This window comes from Phascolarctos cinereus, unplaced genomic scaffold (genome assembly GCF_003287225.1).
Source record: "Phascolarctos cinereus isolate Bilbo 61053 unplaced genomic scaffold, phaCin_HiC Scaffold_4;HRSCAF=312, whole genome shotgun sequence".
Classification (NCBI taxonomy): domain Eukaryota; kingdom Metazoa; phylum Chordata; class Mammalia; order Diprotodontia; family Phascolarctidae; genus Phascolarctos; species Phascolarctos cinereus.
The window spans coordinates 540,257,083-540,279,500 of record NW_027555847.1 but is presented as its reverse complement, the minus strand read 5'-3'; the positions used below and the strand labels follow the sequence as shown (position 1 = coordinate 540,279,500).

The following is a 22,418-nucleotide window of genomic DNA, read 5'->3' as shown; positions in this document are numbered from 1 at the left end:
GGATTAAAAGAGGTGAAAAGTTGGGGAAAAAAACAACTAATATACAGTCATGACAAAGGCAAAAATTCAGGATTATTTTCAATTCTATTAGGCCTTACCCTTCATGGTATTTAGGACAATGGAACAAAAAAGGAAGCTAAGTTGTGTAAGAGAAAGTTTCTATAACTGACATAGAACAGAATTAGTTGACACTGTTTCCCCGTGGAAATTATGAAGCTCAAAGTCTTTTCCCTTGCTAAATTGAACAGCTTGTGAATTTTATTTTTTTTTAAACTTAAACAAATAGTGGTATTTTCCTGACATTGTCTTTCATTCCCATCTTCCTTGACAGTAATCAGTTTAATAAAAGGTGTCAGTGATGATGCATTCATCTGTTTATCCCCTCAAAATGTTATTTATTTTTTAACACAGAAAAACAGTTGTTTCCAGAAACTTAAAGCATGATATTCTTTTTGTTGAAAACGTGACCTTCATGATTTTGTAGGATTGTTTAAAGATTTCCAGAGATGACATAGTAAGCTTACCTAAGAAGATGGCACAGAGAGAAGATTTAAATAAGACAAAACAAAACAAAAACCAAACACTGAAAATTTAACTGTTGGTTTAGAAATCTAGTAAATCATTTACTAAGGCAGCTAGGTGGTGTTACTAAGCCCTATGTTTCCAGGAACTGTGCTAAATCCTGGGTTACAAAGAAAGGCAAAAGACATTCCCTGCTTGCATGAAAGCACCCACTCTAATGGGGGATGTAGCATTCAAACAACTCTGTATTGCACAAACAAGCTATACACTGGATAAATAGGAAATAGTCAATAGAGGGAGGGTACTAGAATTGAGAGGATTTAGGAAAGACTTCCTATAGAAGGTATAGTTTTAACTGGAACTTAAAGGAAGCCAGAGAAAGCAGGAGAAAGAGATTGATAATAATGATAATAATTAACATTTGTATGGCATTTGCCATGTGCCAAACACTGTGCTAAGCCCCTTACAAATATTACCTTATTTGATCCTCTCAACAGCCCTGGGAAGTAGGTTATTATCTTCATTTGACAAATGAAGACACTGGGTCAAAGAGGTTAAATGACCTTTTGAGGAACACACAGCTGGTAAGTGTCAGAGGCTAGATGGCTTCTATCCACTGCAATACCAAGCTACCCCTGTGAGGGCAGATGAGGAGGAATAACATTTCACGCATGATGGACAGCCAGGGTAAATGCCTGGAGTTGGGAGATGGAGTGTCTTGTGTGAGGAACAGTAAAGAGGCCCGTGTCACTGGATAGAAGAGTACAAGGGATAGTGTGGGGTGGGGTGGGGTGGTAATAAGGTCTTAGAAGACTGGAAAGATGGGGGAAGGGACTAAGTTAAAAAGGGCTTTGAATGCCAGATGCAGGCTTTTATATTTAATCGGGTAGGTAATAGGGAACTAGTGGAGTTCACTGAGTGAGAGGCAAAATGGGGGGTCAATCTGGAGTCAGGAAGACCTGGTTTCAAATATGGCCTCAGATACCTACTGGCTGTGTGATCCTGGGAAAGTCACTTAACTTCTATTTGCCTTAGTTTTCTCATATGTAAAATGGAGGTAATAATAGAACTTCCTATTAGAGTTGTTGGAGGAGCAAATGAGATAATAATTGTAAAATGATTAGCACAGTGCCTGGCACATAGTTGGTACTTGTTAACTGTTGTCATCATCATCACCTCCAGGGTTGTTGTAAGGATAAAATGAGAAAACAGGTGTAAAGTGCTTTGCAGACCTTAAAGTACTATAGAGATGTTAGTTACTAGCCATTATTATTATCATCACATTGCTGGAAGATGTGAAGACATTTCATTTAGTGGAACTAAAGAGTGAGAGTAACCTTCAAAAAACAAAAGCAATGCAAAATGGAGGCGATTTCTTATCTTGAGAAGATGTGAAAAGAAATCATCTAACTAGGTGGAGTGCTTAGAAAACATGGGTTGAGCTGATCATTTCAGGATGAAATTAATTATTTAATGGCACCATCCAAAACCTTTAGTTGCATAGTCAGAATTCAGGGAACAAGGAGCTAGGGAGGGGAGATTTTTGGTGCATACACAAATATCTACAAGAATCAAATTTAGGGATCAGAGGCTTCACTGTAATTATTATTTCTTTAATGAATGGACAAGTAGCATGGGGTAGATAGGTGATAAGATAGCTTGTACCCATTTAGAGAAGCCAAAATACAGAGACCTTCAGCTAGCTTCCCAAAATCACAAGATATACCCATATTTAGATTGAAGAATAGGACCTAGGACTCCTGGCACCCAGTGCAGTGCTCCATTTCCCATATCTCATTTCATCTCTCTGAGGAGTAAAGGAAAATAAAGTTGTTTTTGGTTGTGTATTTTTTAATTGAGAGGGGAAAAGAACTGAGGCACTAATATGTGCTAAGAATTAAGTGCCTTGAAATGAATGTAAAAACGAAACTAAGAGTGAACAGTGGGAACCCTAATCAGTCGTTAAAGTGAGAGGGGAATAATGTATCCTACAAAGTACATTTACTGTATCTCTGTGCATTTTAAAGGGTAGTAGGTTTTTTGTTGTTGTTGAAGACGTTGCCTCTGGGGTTAAAAGCAATTAAAGGTAATAATTCTGAACAGTGAACTTCTGTTACTATTAGAAGCCATAGTTAGTATGTTGCTGCTATGTGTATGTACAAAATGAGCCATTCTCATTTACCTGTTTGGATACTTATTACTCCAGCTCATGTCTAGTTTATCAAAACTTAAGCACAGAATTAGAGTTTTTATTTTAAACCTCTACATCTTTTCATCTTGCTTTGGATTGTGGGAGGATGAGGAGTATATTAATTTAGGGGCTACTCTTAATCTGTTGTTTCACATATTGTTATCATCATTTTTTCTATTTGAATCTCATCAAAATGATTTTTAACAATAACAGATATCACCATACCAAATACTAATAATATCTAAGCTAGATAAAAGGAAATATTTTCAAAATATAGAATATTAATAAGAGAAGATCAAAATCATGAGGGAACAAGATGAGATATATAGCCTCTCCATTGTCCTGATTGCTACTGGAGTTTTCCCAAGGATATTTTCATTGAGCCTGTGAGTTTACATCCTAAAACTTTTATTTGGCCACAAAACCAGTTATTTTATCCGATTGTGTAAAAGTCCATAGACCATCAAATATAAGGGAATGACAGCAGTATACGGGGCCTATGCTAAGATCATTTCTATGTGAATCTCATAAAAAGAGATGAGAAGATAAATTTACATATCACTTTAAGATTTATAAAGAACCTTGCGTATATCTTTTGATACAACTATTTTTCACTTCAAAAATTTATAGCCCTCATTACATATGAGGAAACTAAGGCCCGGTATAATAAGACACTTGCCTGTGGACCCACTTGCGACTTCTAAATGTTAGGATTCTAAGCCAGGTATACCATACCTTCAGTTACTGCACAATTTCTCCTACACCATCCTACTTAATTCTATAGCAATCAGAATTATGAGTGGCAGAGTGTATAGAGTACCAGCTCCAGAGTCATGAGAACCTTCATTTAAGTACAGCTTCTAGCACAGGGTGGCTTTGCGATCTGGGTCAAGTCAGTCAATCTCTCGGTTCACCAGTGTAGAAAACGGTCAAGGTGAAGATGGGGATGTATGGTTCTAGGGAGTTCACTGGAAATGGAAAACATTGGAGCGGTTGTGGGAAGACAGATAAACTAATATGCTGTTGGTGTGGTTGTAGCAAAGCTCTGTGCTTACTCTTCAGAGTGAATGGAGTGATTCTCCTTTAATGTTATCAGCTTAAGTCTCCGTTCTGATGTGTTCCTCCCACTGTTAGCCTCCAGTGATTATCACTCCTGTCCATTGAACCAATTAATATCATTTAATACCATAGATATTTATTTAGAAGATACATCAAGAACAGAAGTACAGATATTTCCTCCAATGCCTCAAGGTACTTTTCTCCTTTATGCTTTCTCAGTCCTTGAGGAGGGAGAGAAGACTCATACTTACTTCATACTTATTATGTAGTTTCTACATAGCATTTGCCTCACCATATTTACTTTCAAAATGTTGCATAGCTGTAAGGCCTGAATGTTGGACTGGCTGGCCATAAAACTTTGCATGGACTATGGCTCCTGGGACTCTGGTAGTTAATCATTATGGGCTTTTGAAGTTCACTGGGTCATAACTATCTCCAGTACTCTTTCACCTAAAAGCAGGATAGAACAAATTCACTGACGCAAAGAAGAGAGGTCCATATTCATGAGCCACCTGTCAGTCTTAGATGGAGAGGGCCAAAGGCTTCTTCATTTACAACATTGTCTCTCTCCTTAAGCTCTGCCTGGGAGGAAAAGAACAATAGCCAGCCCCAATTGAATTGTGATGTTATCTGAATTCAGACTGTGTGTTGGGTGGAAGCATGACATAGTAGCAGAAAAGCTACCATAGAAGAAATTTTAAAATCGAGTCATTGGAAGAGCTGTCAATAAGAGGGATACTTTGTGTTATCAGTACAAAAAGGGGATGGAAAAAATGAAAAATAACAACAAATTAGAGATGATTGCAAAGTTTTAACTAGGAGTGTGAATTATAATATCCCTAGGATCATCAAAAATATCCCATTTGTAGAATTGTACTTCAACCTAGGTTAAAGAAAAATGTGCCAAGTGACAGTGATGTCTGGAGTGCACGGGAGTTAGAAACATAAATTTTTTTTGTGTGTGTGTAAGTGGGGAGAGAAAACAAAGGGTTAAAGATAATTTAAAATCATTACATTACTATTAGTGTTTTAAGCTACATATGTTTATTATACCCATGTGGGTATATGTGTACATATATACACACATATTCATACACATATGTATATAGCTGTATCTCCGCTCAACTGTTTTGTCTCTTTACTAATTTTCAACTGAATTTGCATATGCTACTTACGATGTTTAAAATATTAAGTTCCTAGTTTAATGAAGAGAAAAAAGTTCCAAAGTGATCAGATCCACAAACTTTGTGTGTCACTGCCTCAAAAATCACAACTGGTGTTCCAGCCAAAAAATATACGATTACTTTTGAGGAGACTAATTTTACGTCTATAAAATCCTTATTTTTACTTGTATCAGTCAAAGTACCCCCCAACACTCTTTGTTTCAAAGTTAATTGTGACTAATACAATAATAGCAAAAATAAAGTATATAGTTCTTTCAGATTTACAAAGTGCTGTCATAGGAAGTGTAATTCATTTTTCTCTGACGGTAGTTCATTTTCCTGAGCTAACGCCTTTCTTTTCCCATTTTCGCCTAGTTCAGTGGTATCCATACCATCAACCTTCTATACCTACTAATTGAAAGAAATGATAATCTGTTTCCACTGTAAAGTTTCCACATTCTTTGGAGACATTTTGTCATTGTGTTCCTTTTTGATTCAGAGTATTATTATTTTCTTTGGATTCGTTATTCAGTGTTGGTCAAAGGTACAGCCACTTGAATTTAGATCATGAAGCTTTAGAGTCCCTTCTGGGAGCACAAATGTTTTGGGCTTTGACAGATGTTCTTTGAAAATATCACAGATGTGTGGTGTCATGTTACGTTGTTGCTCTTAGTGTCTTTGTTTTAAATTATATATTCTACTAATAATATGGGGCATGTGTTTTCATAAATTTTTATCTTCTATAATACAAGAAAAAAATGCTTTTTTTTCCTTGTCAGACTTTAACCCCTTTGAGAATTTGAAAATGACCTTAACAGAATGAGTGTTCAATCCCTCGAGACTGCAAATGTATGGGTTATTTTAACCTAATTACTTGGAATTAAACAAAGACTTAAGACATTTTTCCCCCTGAATTGAAGTCGAGGTTAAATACACTTTTATAGCAATGAGAATCCAACCCCAAACATATGGCTACCCTTCAGTGCTTTAGGATAATCCCAGGGGGAGGATGCACTTTACAACTCTGTTTGGCTTTAGTTAAATGTTAGTATTTTGAGTTCATATGAATGGAACAGTTTACCCATCATCCATCTCATTCCCATCAATTTGTGTATTGCTTTGGATTGGTAACATTTTATATATGGACATAGCCCTTTAAATTTGCTTAACAGTGGCTCATTAACTACATACTAATTGAAACCAAACATTTGTCAGTCTGCTCCCTTCAGTTCCATAGTAAATGCATTCTGTGAAGTAAGCATTACTGCTGTGATGGAGATCATCTTAGAATTGATTTTTAACCAATTTGAAGAGATTCATTGGTTTTGTCTCTTGCTCCAAAAGAGGAAGTGTCAAAGAACATTGTAAGTTAATTGATAGTCATATATAGACATATGATATGTACACACATATAAATACATGCAATTATAATCCACTGTCAGTTTTACATGTTGACATTTCTCAAAGCCCAATTAAAACAAAACAAACAAAAAAAGTAAGACTCCTCTTGAGAGAAATCATAAATTTTTAATCTGGCCAAATACTCTCCTAGCTCTACTTTTCAAATCCCCTTTATATTTTGTCTTCTATTCGAATGTAAGTGCCTTGAGTGTAGGGACTGTCTTGTTTTATTTGTTTTGTATCCCCAGTGCTTAGTGTAGTGCTAGCTCATAATAAACACTTAATAAATGTGCTGTCAGTCTGTCTGTCTGTCTGTCTGTCTGTCTGTCCCTCTAGTTAGTCATATAGTCAATTCTTGATCTCAGTTATGATTCATTCATTATGTACTATTTTAGCCAAATGTATTTGTATAGAAAAATGATTTGTTTCCAAAAAGTGTTGAAACCTCTATACTGGAACATTTCTACAATACTCATTCCTACAGAGGAGAATTTGGGATAATATTGTTGTGTTTTGTTCCCTATCCACCAAAAAATCCTTGTCAAAGAGAATATTTCACTTGTAGGCACTCCCGCACTGTGGATGTCAATACTAGTTTATAGATTCAAGCACAGAGAGCCTTTGAAGCCTTTCTAAGACTTTCAAAACTAACAGTGACCTCCTTGACTCCATATTTTCTCCACGTAGTACATAAGGGAAAACACAGACTTAGTTACAGAGTCCTGGTATGGAACCAGATGTGGAACCTTGGATGAGCTAAGTCTAAGATGAAGATCCCTTAATATAATGGATAGTAAATAAGCTTATGATATTCAACACTCCCTAATGGTGGTATAGCTAAAAATTTTTTTTTAAGGTTTTAGAAAATCCATGAACACCAGATATGCCATGGGCTATTAAGGGGTCACAAATTCATTAAGGCTGATATCAAAGAGAGAAAAAACAAAATGCTTCTGAATCTTCCCAGAATAATGGGGGAAACATTGGCCCAGATTCACCATATGTATGACGCACTAGGACATTTCTTATGGTCATATAATATAGCCATGCATCCAATTACTCCTTTCACTGGTTGACTTTCCCTTTTTCCTACTAATAGTTATATGAAATCTGCCCTTTTCCTTTCCCTTCCTAATATTCTTCCCAGTTTTTCTATCTACTCTTCTTTATCTGGGAGACTCTTCCTTCCCATTTTCTGTGAGCATCGAAACTCTTCTATCTGAGATCCCATTTTTACATGATTCATAACTGGATTTATAGTCCTGGGTACAATTCTTTCTCTGCTTCTTACTACCTGAATGACCTTGGGTAAGTAACTTTAAACTCTCTGGACTTCAGTTTCTTCATATGTAAGATAAGAAGGGGGAAGTTAAGAATAGATCACAACTAAGGTCCTTTCTGACTTGAAATATTTTTTTCACTATGGCCTATAATACCTTTTCCTGATGAATAAGTAAATTGGAATATCACATATAGCCCAGACATTTATTATTTCTTTCTTTAGGTATATGAGGTAACTCATTTATGGCCATAAAAACTTGACTACTTCTCTGAATATACCCTGGAAAGGCTTAAGACAATGACTTCTGAGGTCTTTTAACACTGTTAACAGTAATTGAATAAGGCAAACTCCTTACTCTTTACATCTCAAGTTACCCTCTTCCTAATTCAATTAAGTAAACTCTATCAGGCGTCTATTTATAGGCAAGATGATAGTCAGTGTAGTGGATAAAGAGATGGCCTTGGAGTCAGGAAGTCCTGGGAGCAAATTCTGCCTTTTTCTTATCTGTACTGGACAATCCAGTTAACCCTTAAGTGCCCCATATTATAAATTATAGACAAGTTGCAGATCTGCATGAATGAAAGTGTTACTGAGAGTTCTGTATACTAATGCATTTACAAGTCCATTTCCTTCTCCCTGCCCCCCTCCAAAACCCCCCCCCCAAACAAATCAGAACAAAAACCTACATAGCACTTTGCTAGGCTCTGTGAGTATAAAGGGAAGGCACGATATAGCTCCTACCCACAGGAAGCTTAAAATATAATTGGGAGGATCAGTGAGACATGAAGGCAGATTAATACGATACAGATTAGAATGCAGTAAGGGCAAGGGAGGGGGTCTAGACAAAATGATGTAAGAAATATGAGGGAAAGATCATTTTTTTGTTGTGGGTATCAAGTAAGCTTTCATAGAGAAGTAGCATCTGGGTTGGGCCTTGAGGAGTTGGAGGAATTCAACAGGCAGAGTTAGGAGGCACCAGGAGGGGATGACCTCTGGAAAGGCAGTTATAAGGGGGGCAGAACAAGATTGTGGAACAGCTAGTAGTATACTAGCTGAGTACATGAAGAGGAATGGAGTAAAACAGGATTGGAAAGATTGCAGTCAGATAGGTTTGGCTTGCCCTACTACAATATTACGTTTATTTTCATGAACCAGATTCTGTAACAGGTTTCCTTTATTCGTGGAGTAACTTTGGTTCTTTAATCTAAAAAAATTGCAATTAATTTGACTTGTTTAGTAAAATTTTACATTAAATTAATTCCAACACATAAAATATCCTAGCTTTTCACTCACTCTGTCCAAGTTTCCAAGGTTTTTTTTTTTGGGTCATTTCATTTCTATTCACTTTTTCTCTCTTATAGTTTAGTTAGTATGGTCTGTTTCACTGGTTCTTTTTTCCTTTGAATTATTTCATAAAGGTCTTTCCATATTTTTATCTTATTCATACTTGACATTTTAAATTACATTACAGTATTCCATTTCATTAATTTGTTAGAGTTTATTTAAGCATTCCCTATTATTGGACATTTCATTTCCTTCCAATTTTTAAAAATTAAATGTAAAATGATGAAAGTTTTTGAACAACTGCTTCTTGCTTTGCTTTTGATAACACTTTTAGGGTCTATTTCCTAAAGTAAAATTATTACATCAAAAGGTATGATTGTTTTTGGAACTTTTATTCCTCTTCAAAAAAGATTATCCCATCAACAAAGCAGTGTAACTGTTTCCCTACAATCCCGTGAACATTGTTTTGTTACTTTATTTTTGTCAGTGTGAGGGTTGTGAGGCATTTCCCCCAGATTATTTTAATTTACTTCTCTTTGATTATTGAGTTTGAAAATTTTAAGTGATTATTAACAATCATTTTCTTCTTTTAAAAATTATTCATATCCTTTGAATAATTATCAATTGTAGATAGAGAATTACCTTTTTGTATTTTTAACTGCTTATCACAGGTTTTAATTACACATATTTTGCGAAGCCATCATTAGCAAATAACATTTTATCACCCCCTCTCCCCCATATGATGACTAAGTTATCCAGAAAATGCTGGGCAGTATACTGGGGGTTCCATCTGTTACTTGTGTCATTAGGTTGTAACCTTACATTGGACTCTGAGAAAAGAACACAAACAAAAGAATTGCATACTGTGTAAAATACAGTACCTGTGAAGGCACCAGACTCCTACTTGGAGTCAAGTTTTATGGCTTAGAAATAGGCACTTATAATAGAAATACAAATGCTTTTGCTTTTCGTTGAAGTATCAACTAGCTATATAAACAATGAATTTTCATATTGTACTTTGTGTCCTACTAAACAAAATAGTGATGATGATACTGTTTTTCATTATGGATTATCCATGAACCAGGGAAACTCATTCAGAGTCAACTAAGGACGAGGATACTGTTGCAGTTTTCTTAAAAATAAAGTATGCTCAGATCAGTTGATTACCATTTCTGTAGTTATTAAATTTCCTTTTAGTATTGCCTCCATGCCTTAATGAGAGGTGGTAACTTTTTATTTTACTTTGGGTTCTCTAGGAGGAAAACCATACAATTGCAACTTTTCTGAAGAGGTACCTACAGTGCTGCCTCATGGAGATCACAGTCGTCAATTTGGAAATGGTAACATGTCAGAAAATAAGGCCAGTGAATCAAAATTAGGAATAGCCATTTCTGTTCCAATACTTGAAAATAACATCCAAGATGCTTCTAAAAATCTTGAACAACACAGATGTTCACTTGACTTAAAAATGCCGGCGTTTCACCGTAAGCAAGAGATTCCAGGCTCTGGCAACAATGTGGATTTTGTTTCAGGTATGGATCAAGCATATTCAGAAATGGCAGTAGATCTTCAGGTCTCTTTAGAAAGCCAAGCTAGTCATCCTCAAGAAAAGCTATTTGATTTGCACAACAAGAACTATCCTGGGGGAGGAAAAAAGGTGATGATGGCACCAGACCTGATTCCACTAGATTTAAGTGAGAAATCCACAAGAGATGATTCCAGGAATAAGGATATTGCTTCATCCTTGCAGGCTGCTTTGATTGTCCACCCATGTCCTTATTGTAACCACAAGACTTACTACCCAGAAGTTTTGTGGATGCACAAAAGAATCTGGCACAAAGTGAGCTGCAACTCTATGGCTCCTCAGTGGATTCAGCAAAATGGTTTTAAGGGTATGAAGAATACCATGGTATTTCTTGCCAGAAGTGGACGCACTGGACCTCCACCTGTTCTTGGGGGAAAAGACTGTCAGCCTTTGCCCATTGCCCGATTCACACGCACCCAGGGCCCCAGTGGGTTGGCAGCGTCCAAAAGCAGTTCCCCTCTGGGAGTCACAGTGAAACCAGCTAGTATGCCTAAGAATAAGGACAGCCCTTTGGGTGGCAACTCTGAGCCATGGGCATCAGGTCCTGATGGGTATCGGCAAACCAAAATGACCCATACCCAAGAGCAATACAGTTCAGCTTCGCAGCACTCCCCACAGCTGAAACCTAAGTATGAATCCAACTCCAAACTGGTGCATGCAGGCAGTTATAGCCGAAGCACAACGCCTACCCAGACAGTCATATCGAGGGCAAGCCCCCAGCTCACTAATAGTAAGCCAGCAGAAAAGTACTTGATTTCCCCAGTGGGGGCCAGCTTTACCACTCCGAATAAACACTGTACATCTGACTCCATGAAGGCCAAATTCAACCTTCAGCCTCAGTATCAACCTCTGGGTAAAACCGAGCATTATTTGAAATCTGAAGGTCCTTCCCTGTCTCCTCGGGAGCCCCACAACAAGGCTGCACATGAGCTGAGGACACTGGCTAACTGCAGCATGGGAGCCAGAGGAAGCCCAGTGATGCAAGCTCAGTCCACTGTGACAGGAGCTCCCTCAGTTTTACACTCCCTCAAACAAGAGCCAGCATCTGAGGGACATGACAAACGCCTGGACATTCTAAACATTTTCAAGACGTACATTCCAAAGGACCTTGCTACGCTCTACCAGAGCTGGGGTGCTAATGGCCCTGCCTTAGAACATAGAGGTAAGACTTCTAGTGCTTTTCTTTCCTCTCTATGACTTCTTAGTCATTTAGGTAACCAGACCCCGTATAAGCAATGTCTTTTCAGAGACAGTTTGAGTAATTTTTCCCTCTTGGAGGGTCATGGATGCTGCTCCCACCTGCTGCGTGACTTTCCAAACGCAGGTCAGATGTATCTGTTTCATTGCAGAGCGTTTATATTATATTCCCTCACCCACTACTTTGAGTGAAGGTAGAGTTACACAGATGTTTCAGTTCCCTTGTAACACTAATACCCTAGTGATATGCTGGTGTTAGTGCACATCATAAACTTTCCTGCTTTAGGGAAAAATAAGGTCTCTCTAGGCTCCTGCATGATGTGAATTTGGGAACCCATTTGAATTTCCTCCACGCAGAAATGTGTCAAGAACAGGTAGACTTGGTTGTGATTTACTTTCTTTGTCATTCTAGACAAAGAATCCTTGGATAGTCATTGTCCTTATTTTTCAAAAGATAAGATTAATCATTTTGAGTTATTATTTTAAGTTTTATTTTTATATATGTATGTTAAAATATATATATTCTGTGTTCAGAAACAAGTAAACAGGGTTATATATCATCATATATAATATATATCATATTTATATCATATAAGTATTCCAATTAAAATTCTTGGAAATTATAAAGTTGAAAAATCTATTGTAGGATCCTTTTTCTCTAATTTTTTACATTAGTGCTTAGTAAGAAAACTGCTTATAGCTTTCCACATTCTATACTGAGTTTATAAAATACATTGTTTCTGGTTTTTTAAAGGATATTTGAAACGCAAAGTACTATTAGGTTCCTGAGCACTGAGGACTTATTATTAAAACCCAAACTCCGTCTTTGAAATTTTTCTCTAAGGCAGCAGTTTTATAACTTCTCATGACTCCTTTCCATTCTTAAAAATTTAGATTCACTCCCCGAAGAACTTTTGTTTATGGGGGCTATATCTATTGATGTTTTTATCATATTAGAAATGAAAATGGCTTGGTATTACTATGAAAATAGTTTTGACCTCATGAACTCCCTGAGAAGGTCTCAGGGGAGCCCCAGAGGTTTTTGGACCACACTTGGAAACTACTGCTCTAAGGATTTATTATTTTTCCCCTCAGTGATATTAACCTTGATTTGAGTAAAAACAAGGCAACATAAAATATAAAGTGAGTGCAACATAAATATTTCTTCAAAAGAGTGAATGGATGAGTGAATGTACTCCTTCGGTAATACTGTTTGGGGGGTGGTGGTAGAATGACTGATCATTGAATATTTGTTTTCTGAAAATAGAGGTAGATGCCTCAAGGGAAAGAAATAATTCTTGGTTCTGTGAAATAGTGATAAGCAAAGCCCTGGTTGTTAAAAAATAGAATGTGGAACATGGTGGTGACATTGGTTTAGAATCATGTATGAAGAACCTTTGAGAGAGGCAGTATGATATAGGGGGTAGAGAACTGGCCTCGAACCCAGGAAGACCTGGGTTCAAGTCCTACCTTTGATGGATAATGGCTTTGCAACCCTGAGCAAATCATTTAAGTTCTCAGTTGTGTAGGCAACTCTTTAATGATACAAGTTACAGAAAAGGTGCTGACCTGTATTGGTAGAGAGAATTTCCTTACTTGGGAGTTCCCTATACTAAAGAAATTATACATTTAGTCCCTATTCTTATAAAAGACTCTGAAGTTTGTATAACAGAAGGCACAGGTTGAATATCAGTAAGACCTTGGTCAATATTCATTGTTATTTTTCAGCCTTCTTAGTTGAAAGTCCATAAGCTAAAAGGCAGAATGCATAGAGTAAAGAAGTAAAGGCATTTGTTTATATCAAAGTATATAAACTGCCTTTAGATTATGGGATTTCTCTGTTTTGTAAATGAGTAGATTTTTGGCAGTAAAGTCAATTTGCTTCCCATGTTATTGTTATATTGTTGATTAATGCGGTACTTTTGCTAGTATTTCTCATAGCTAGGAGAGCTTTCTAAATTTTCTAGAATGAAGGTGAGATCTTAGGTAACAGTGGTGTGTGAAATTGTGGTAAGGGATGAATATGAAATAATAATTATTGAATCAGCCACTTTTTTAGATTTTACTTTATTTTATCAGCAATGGGGAACCATGAAAGAATTATTTTTAAGTTTTATTTGATGCCTTTTGTTTTTGACATGATAGTGATTTCTTAATATACTGTATTGCCTATAGGACTGTCTCTTGTAACAAAGAAAAATAATTAAACAGAACCAAATAATATGTAACATATAGTATCCATAGCAACCCCAGTTCTAATAAGAGGGAATTATATTTCATTGCCTGTTTTGTGGAATCATACAATCATAGATTTAGAGTTGGAAGAAACCTTATAGGTCATTTCTTCTAACCCGCTGATTTTCCAGTAAGGAAACTGAGTCCCAGTGAAGTGTCTGCCGAAGGTCATTAAGATATTTACATTTACAATAGGCCTCATGTAGGTCAGTCAGTCAGTAAACATTCATTAAGCATCTACTATTATTGTGTTGTAGGTACTGTGCCAAATGCAGGGAATACAAAGAAGGGTAAAAGACAGCTTCTGCTCTCAATGAGAACTGAGTTTTGAAGGAAATCAGGGATTCTAAGAGGCACAGATGAGGAGGGTGTGCATAGGACAAACTATGCAGTGATATGGACCTGGGACATAGTGTATGTGGAATGGCAAGAAGATCGGTTTGGCTAGATTATAGAGCATATGAAGGTGAATAGAGTAATGCATAAGACACTAAAGGTAGGCTCGAACCAGGCTGGAAGTGATAGGACTGGATTTGAACCCAAGCCTTTTGCCTCTAAATCTTATGCTTTTTCTGTTGTACCACCCGATTTATTAAAAAAAATACTTTCCTCCCCCAAACCAAATTGATTTTTCTATCCTTGCCCTCCCTCAAAGCACATATGTACCTAACCCAGTCTAAAAACCTGTGTGACACGTGTTAAGTCTGGACAGTAACTACCACATAACTTAGTGGTTTTCTTCCAAAAAAAAAAATCTTAAATTTTTCTGTATACAGTTTTAGTAACATTTAAAAATTGTTATTAAATAGAATTTTTTTAAAAAGCTGACCAATAATAGCTTTTTTCTTCACATGTTTCTACTATCTATGTGATCTTGGGGTAAATTAACGGTCTCAGTTTCCTTATTTGTAAAATGAAGAGATTAGATCATTTGGGCTCTGAGTCTTCTTATGGCTCTAAATCCTATGAATGCAGTTTAGATTAAAAAAAATTAAAACAAAATAATTGTAGTCACAATGTTTTACAATAAATAGAAACTTCATTGTGGATTGAAATTGATCTAAGTTTCTTAAAGGGTATGATAATTGAATGCAAGCTTTGTCAGGTCCTATTAAGCTACAAGGGTTTCACCTCTGGATATTGTGAGCGACCATATCTGTTTCATGTGAGCAGTGACTTAGATGAGTTTGGTGAGCTGAATTCACCACCAGGTTGACCTGATGGATGGACTTGTTGACCTCACAGCGTTTCAAAGTCCATGTAATGTATCATGGAGGAGTTGGGTTCTACATCAGTTGAGGCAGTACTTAGAGTCTCTAAGTTATAGATTATTGAAATAGAGACACTAACTTACGTAAATCCTCTTTGATGAGATTTTTGCCTAGTAGAAAGGTACACCAGTAGAACAAGTTATTTGGTGCTTTATATTTTAAACTGATGCAATTCCTTTTTTTAAAAAACGAATTGGAAGAGAAATAATTTTATACTAGTGGCGTGAAAGAATTGTGTCATTTATTATTATTGGGCCCATGATGCCACCACAGAGGATATATTTATTTATCTTGGGAAGATATTCTTTTTAATCTAAAAAGTTACAGGGTTGTAGTAAGGAAAGCGCTTGGTAAACCTTAAAATGCCATAGAAAGATGAGTTATTGTGAGTTATTATTTTTGGTGAATATTAAAGGAAGACTGATGATTTCTGAAGTACCATGTAGTTTGGAACATTTTCCTTGTACATTTTGCCTACCTTTTTCAAAAGGTTTAGAGTTTTTTTTGTCATTTAAAGCATATAAGTTAATATATGTAAATACTAAAGCAACGTGTCTTTCAAATGTAAAACTATTAACTACAGGAGGTTTAAAATGCTACCTTGTGTTAACTGTGGTAACTTGTCCAAGAATTATATCTTGGATTACTCATTAGTGATTCTTAATTTTACACTTCAAAATGTTCACATGGTAGTTTACCTTTTACTTTTAAATAATACTTTTCCTACATAATTAAAATTTCCAGGTCACTGTGTGAGCTTTTTGCTCACCAGGTAGTCTTCAATGCAAAACAAGTTTATAACCTTTTTTTGATAAACTCAGAATTTTGGAGCGGCCTTAACTAAAAAGGGCAAGATGACAGCTGAGAAATCTTAGTGCCTCCCTCCCCCTTTTTAAAGGAAAGAAAAAAGAATATCGTTGTTTAAAATATATATATATATATATATATATATATATATATATATATATATATATATATATATATATATAAGGGATAAGTCAGCATTCTAATATGCATTTGAATGGAAGAAAGAAGAAATACCAGTGGATTGGAGAAGCTTTTTTTGTGTTTGTAGGAGAAACTTGGTAAACAAAATAATAGTAGGTAGCTGTTATGTAGCACTTTAAATTTTGCAAACCTCTTTCTATAAGTGATCTCATTTGATCAGCTCAAACATTTTTACAACAGTATTTTGAAATATCTGTGTTACTGCTGTGGGTGTCCTTCTCTCTTTGCTTGGTACATGGTTTTCTCTGAAACATTGCCAGCAATTGAATATTTTTTAGCTTGGTAGGACTTGCCAAAGCTTGCACCTTAAAAATTCAGAATCATCTTCAAACTGTGAAGCATCTGAGTAGTTCTTCAGAGGAGGGAAAAGAATAGTTAGAGTGCATATGTCCTAGTGTGTGCATTTAAAAAGCTGTGCATGCTAGACAATGTCATAACAGTGATCGTAGATGTTCCTTTGACGTGTATTCATCCACAGAGACTAGGTGAAGTGTTCCATAGTCTTTGTCACATAAACATCAAGAAAGATTATTTTTAGGAATTGTTTCTATATGAGGTTAATTAGATGTTATATGGCAATGACTAGGGGAAAAATACACAAGATTCATCAAGAAAGATTATTTTTAGAAATTGTTTCTATTTGAGGTTAATTAGATGTTATATGGCAATGACTAGGGGAAAAATACACAGGATTTTTAATCACTGGGATTGATTCAGACCAAATGGAATGTGGATAAAATGTTTTCCTTAAAGATTAAATAGATTAACTTGAGATAAAATCTAGCTATTTAGCAAGCAAGAGTTTGTAGTCATAAGATGCTTATAGTTATAATAATGAATATTATATTAATAATAACAAGATTATCACATCAATAATAATATATAACAATAAAATTATCACATAATAACATAAAATGAGTATAACAACCATAATATATAACAATATATAACATATAATAATAAATATCATCCCTGTGTTCAGGGATCTAATTTCTAGGAACTGTGATCAATTCCTATTTGTCTTTAATTAGATTTTTAAGTTTAGTGCTCTTTCCATTACATTACATTGTCAAATAACATTGTTTAAATTTTATTTCTTAACAGGATGATCAGAATTCTCTTTTAAAATATTAAGCACAAGATATAACTTTTAAAAATAGAATCTTAAAAATACTTGAGGTAGCGTGTCTAAATTAGAAGAAGAGGGGTAAAATGACAGCATCAGACTTTTAAATTAACTGTTGACCAATAAGAAAGAAGCTCATTTCCCCTTGTTTCCTGTTTTACACAGAAATAAAGACTTAGGCTAGAAAGTGTAGAAACTTATTTGATTCCTAAAATTAAATGTAAATGTTGTTTAAGAGTAGAAGCGTAAATTTTCCAATTATCGTCTTGTCTTTTTCTATTAATTGTTGTAGCATTGCAAAAAAAGGCAAATGCCAAGAAATTTCTGTGAAGACAATATCCTATAAAAAACATTAGACTTTTCGTTTTACTTCAGAGGAGAACTTCTTACCCAAATAGAGAAGATATGCCAGCAAACAACAGAAACCACTAAAAGCCTGAACCCAATCTCCCATAAAAGTCAGATGTGTCTTTTTCAATCAGCAGAAAAAAGACAAAGACCAGTCCTTTAAGTCAGATACTGTAAACTGACCTTTGGAGAAAAAGAAGAGATTCGAGTAGCTTTCCACAAATGCTAATGGCCTAGAAAACATGTTTACCAAAGTGGGTAGGAGACCGCTTGGGCTGCAACTAGCTCCAAATGTCTGCAGTGACACTTTCATTCACAGATGTCTTTCATCTGTGCCTCAGAGGTCTGAGGTCAGAGCAGCCCAGGCAGACAGGTAAGCAAGGGCTAAAGGTTTGATCAGTTTGTGATGGCTGCACTCACTCTGCATTTGTCTCCCAGGTATTGCAGCCCAGGGGGGACAGTCGGGCTCTGGTTCTACTCACTTCCCATTATCCATGTGACTTGTCTCCGCCACGCTGGAGTCACTTTGATTTGCCTGATGTACTGCTTGACAAAGCCGGGTGATGGCTGAGAAGTGGATCCAGCTGCTCTGAAAAGCACACACCTGACATGCCAGTCCTGGTGCGGGCACATCATGGGGAACATTTTTTAATTCAATGTAATTTATGCATTCTTGCAGTCCTGTGTGTGCCTGGTCTGTCAGCCAGTGCCTAGATGAAGGCTGACAGTTGTCATCCAGGGCCTGAAGGTAGCCTCACATAATGACACATTAGACATACTAATGATGTTTTCTTCTGGCATAATGTTTTCCTCTACCCATTCCTCTTTCTCCCCTCCCTTTTCCTTTTCCTTACTGCCACCTCGGTCACTACCACCTCCACCAACACCACCACCACCACCACCATCACCATCTTCCCACAGGAATGCTGCGGACACAAGGCCACCAAGGAGAGCTCATCTGTATAGAATGTGGCAAAGGCTTTACCCAGCCTAATCACCTAAGGACCCATATGCGGTCTCACTCAGGTATCATTTCCCCCCATATCTGTCATTTTATCCATCCAACTGAAACAAAAGTGATCTCACTCATGGCAGAAATTATGTTCTAATCAGCTTATTTACTTATTAAACAAATATGTATGTGCATACTATACACACACACACACACATGCATGTATGTGATATTTATGTATACATACATGCATATATATGTATGTATAATATATATTTTATATATGTATGAATTTTCTACCCTACATCAAGGTTGTTTCTCTCCTTCACTTATATAAGTATTAAACTTGTTTTTTCTGTCCCTCACCTGATTCCTTCCCCTCCACCCCCCCCCCCCATCAAAGTGCCTTGTGGCTTAATTTGAGATAAGCCTGTTTGCAAATGTTCCATTTTAATTAGAGAGCAGGCTACTCAGAAATGAATATGCTAATGAATTCTATTGCCACCAGCACAAATTGAAATCAAAGTGCCTTCTTTAAGCCTAACATAAAGCTTTGTTTTATCTCCTCATTGATTTTGACTAGGACAATGTTACATGAAACCTGATCCCCTTCAGACTGGTCAAGGATGTGCTATAAAATCCCACATTTTTTTAAAAAAATCATAGTGGTGCATACTTGAGGACACAGTGGGTGAAACTGTTCTGTGTCAGGATACCCACCACGTGAGCGTGAGAGAGACTGTGTGGAGAGACAGGGAGACTTGCAGGTTCTTATCAGAAGTGTGAATGATGCATACATAAGCCAGGCTGATGCAAAATGACAGAGGCCAAATGGTAAGTAATGCAAGAAGAGGGACCCTTTACACATACACTGATAATTAATGCTGTCAGTGATTGCTTTCTTCAGCAGAGAAGTCTGAATTAAAAAGGGCAGTGGCCTTAGGCTGCCATTATCAGCCTCTCTTACAGTAAGTGTTACAGTAAATTGGTATTTTCTGGCTACAGGCTAGGAGCTGGTGCCTTATTTATCTATTCATTCATTCATTTATTTATTTCTCTATCTGTATGACTATCTATCTTATCTATCTATGAATGAGTGAGTGAGTGAGTGTGGCTAATCTGTAATGGTTTCAAATAATATGCAGAAACTAACAAAGCTTGAATGTTCATCTATTAATAAACCCCCTTGTTCCCACAGTGGTATTTGAATCTAATGGACTCCGAGAGACTGACGTTCACACCACCTCTACAGATGCCCCCAAACAACAAGTATGTTTTACAATTAATTGGATTTTTTCTTTTTAATGTGGTCACTGGGAAAAGATATACCATGTATTTTCATCACTAAAGCACTAAGTATTTAAGTCCAGATGTATAAACAACTTTGCATCGCCCTCATTTGAGAACCTAAACTTTCTTTTACAGATGGACGTTGAAAGTAGTTTGACTGTACACTAAAAGTAGCTTTAGCAATGACATGTACTATTAAATATTGTTGATTATGTAGTGGAGGTGAGGTAGGAGGTAAAAGGCAGCATATGACAATTTAAAAATATTAAGCATTTTAAAAGTAAGATTTTATAAAAAGAAATTTTTTTGGATAAAGCCTCATTTAAAATTCAGAATACTACAAGTAAACAATTTATCTAATTTCATAATACTACATAAGTACATTTAGCCTTTAGTTTGACTCTGTGGTGCTTTGCATTCCAAAATCTAGTATTGGGTCTGATGTTTAACATGATTTGTGATTTCGTATTTTCCATTATACAGTTTAATATTATGTTATTGGTATAAAGTAGTTCTGTATGTATATAAATGTATATCATAATGTAGATATTCATGATTGCATAAGCCATAGATTTTATAAGAAGCCATATTTTGAACAATTTCTTTGTGACAGAAAGAGGCAGAGAGGCATTTTGGTATTGGTGTTAGATGTTGTCACTGTCTTCAATATTAATTTCTCTGTATAATGAGCAGCTTCAGAGGTCATCTTTCATATAGGACTTGAGGGCATGAGTTACTTTCTCCCATTCCCCCCCACCCCCGCCAATGTTGATTACTTTTTTTAAACAACTGTCTTACTCATGCACATAAAACATTCTATATGCGTTAAACCATCCTTCTAACCAGCTGCCTCAGAAGACATATCAACATACTGTTTTTTTTTTTTTGTCACTAAAGAAAGGGTTTCTGCTAAGGAATCTCTAGAAACTTGGTCCTCAAGAATAAGTCTATGTTCATGTCTGAAGTTCATATCGATGTGCCAGGCCACCAGCCAATCTGTTCTACTCATAGATTCAGAGATTTTTTGAACTAGAAAAACATCAAAGAACATGAAAGACCAAAATCCCAAGTATGTCACTCAGTCTGACTTCATTATTCATTTATACGTGAATAGATAGGCCTGTGAAAGTCTAATGATTTAACCCACAGTCACACAGAGTTAAGACTAGAATCTAGTTAGGACCTCTTTTCACAGGGCAATTCTTTGGCTTTAAGTATTTTTAGGAAGTTCTGATTGCACAGAAAGATCTGCTGCTAAAATGTTGTTGAGGCAATGGAATAGGACCTACTATGATATTGTACATTTTAATAAATGGACCTTTTGCCATTCTTACAATTTATAACTTAGTGGGATAAAGGCAATGGTTTGGTAACAATGAACTAAATGAACTACCAATGGAAACATTTCAGTGAACACCCAGATTTGTGTGTAGACTTTACTTGCATTAGTTAGTATTGACCTGTATGACAAAATGGAATTCCTGTACCATGCAGAAGTCATTGAAATGTTTCTATGGAATGTAACAACTGCAAGGTCATGCCCTAATTGGAGAATTACATATTGACATTACAATTGGAATCATTCCAAAGTATTCCTGCTTACACCAGTGATCCATTAAAACCCTCCAAAGACATGACTCCATGATAAAAGCAGTTGTCAGAGTGAAACACTGGGCAGTACTGTGAATAACTCAGTGTAGGGCTTTGATGAATATACAAAATTTTCCTTTAAAAAAAGATTCTTTCTACCTAAGCACCTTTAAATACTTCTGTCTTTGTGTCACTAGCCACGGGTAAGAGATTTATTTAAAAAAAAAAAGAAACCTTAGAATTAAGATTGTGTGTTAAATTGTTTTTAAAACACTGAATATTTATGTTGGGATTCCTAGCAATCAGTGATTCTTTTTTGACAATCATAGAGACAAACTCTACTTATATTTTTGTCTTTGTTTCTGTAAACTAATATCCTGCTATTAGGTAGTTCTTACAAATGCTTTCCCTAACAAATTTACTCTGGTGCAGTGCTATGGTCTTAGTTTCTGCTAGTCACAGGCATAACAGACTTATATTATCTCTCAATTCAACAGACCCCTGGGGGACAGAGGGAACTGTATAATTTTTCAGTTTAGTAACAATGGTTATCCAGATTTTAGATGTTATAATTCATATCCTCACTCTCAAAGCTCTGCCATCAAGAGACCACGGTTCTTTTCCTTTCTTAGTCATAGCCATCCCCTCTGATGGTAGTCTTTATTTTTAATCACATATAAGATAATTAGAGCTATTGTTGATTTCACATGAAAAGTCATGATTCCTTAGTACAGTTGTGTTTTATCCAATATACAGATCCCATTTTAGTGTATGGTTTCTCTAGCTTTTCCCTTAAAGGTCCCCATGACCAGGGGTTTGTAATTTATTTCCCTCAGTAGTAGTCAAAATAGGCATCATGAAAGGATAAAGTAAATTTTAGAGTTATTCTCTGCTTTTCCTTGGTCTCTTACATT

General features: G+C 36.1%; 1 protein-coding gene across 8 annotated transcripts in view; it reads left to right on the top strand.

Moving 5' to 3' along the window:
• ZNF516 (zinc finger protein 516) overlaps nt 1-22,418 on the top strand; it is a 146,935-nt gene that overhangs the window by 115,945 nt on the left and 8,572 nt on the right. For 7 of the 8 annotated variants that reach the window (XM_020986934.2, XM_020986932.2, XM_020986940.2 and 4 more), the window contains 3 exons: nt 10,159-11,649; nt 18,594-18,698; nt 19,823-19,893. In XM_020986934.2, the coding sequence (XP_020842593.1) occupies nt 10,159-11,649; nt 18,594-18,698; nt 19,823-19,893 (1,667 nt within the window). The remainder of the gene's footprint in view (nt 1-10,158; nt 11,650-18,593; nt 18,699-19,822; nt 19,894-22,418) is intronic. The other variant, XM_020986942.2, reaches the window with a different exon arrangement.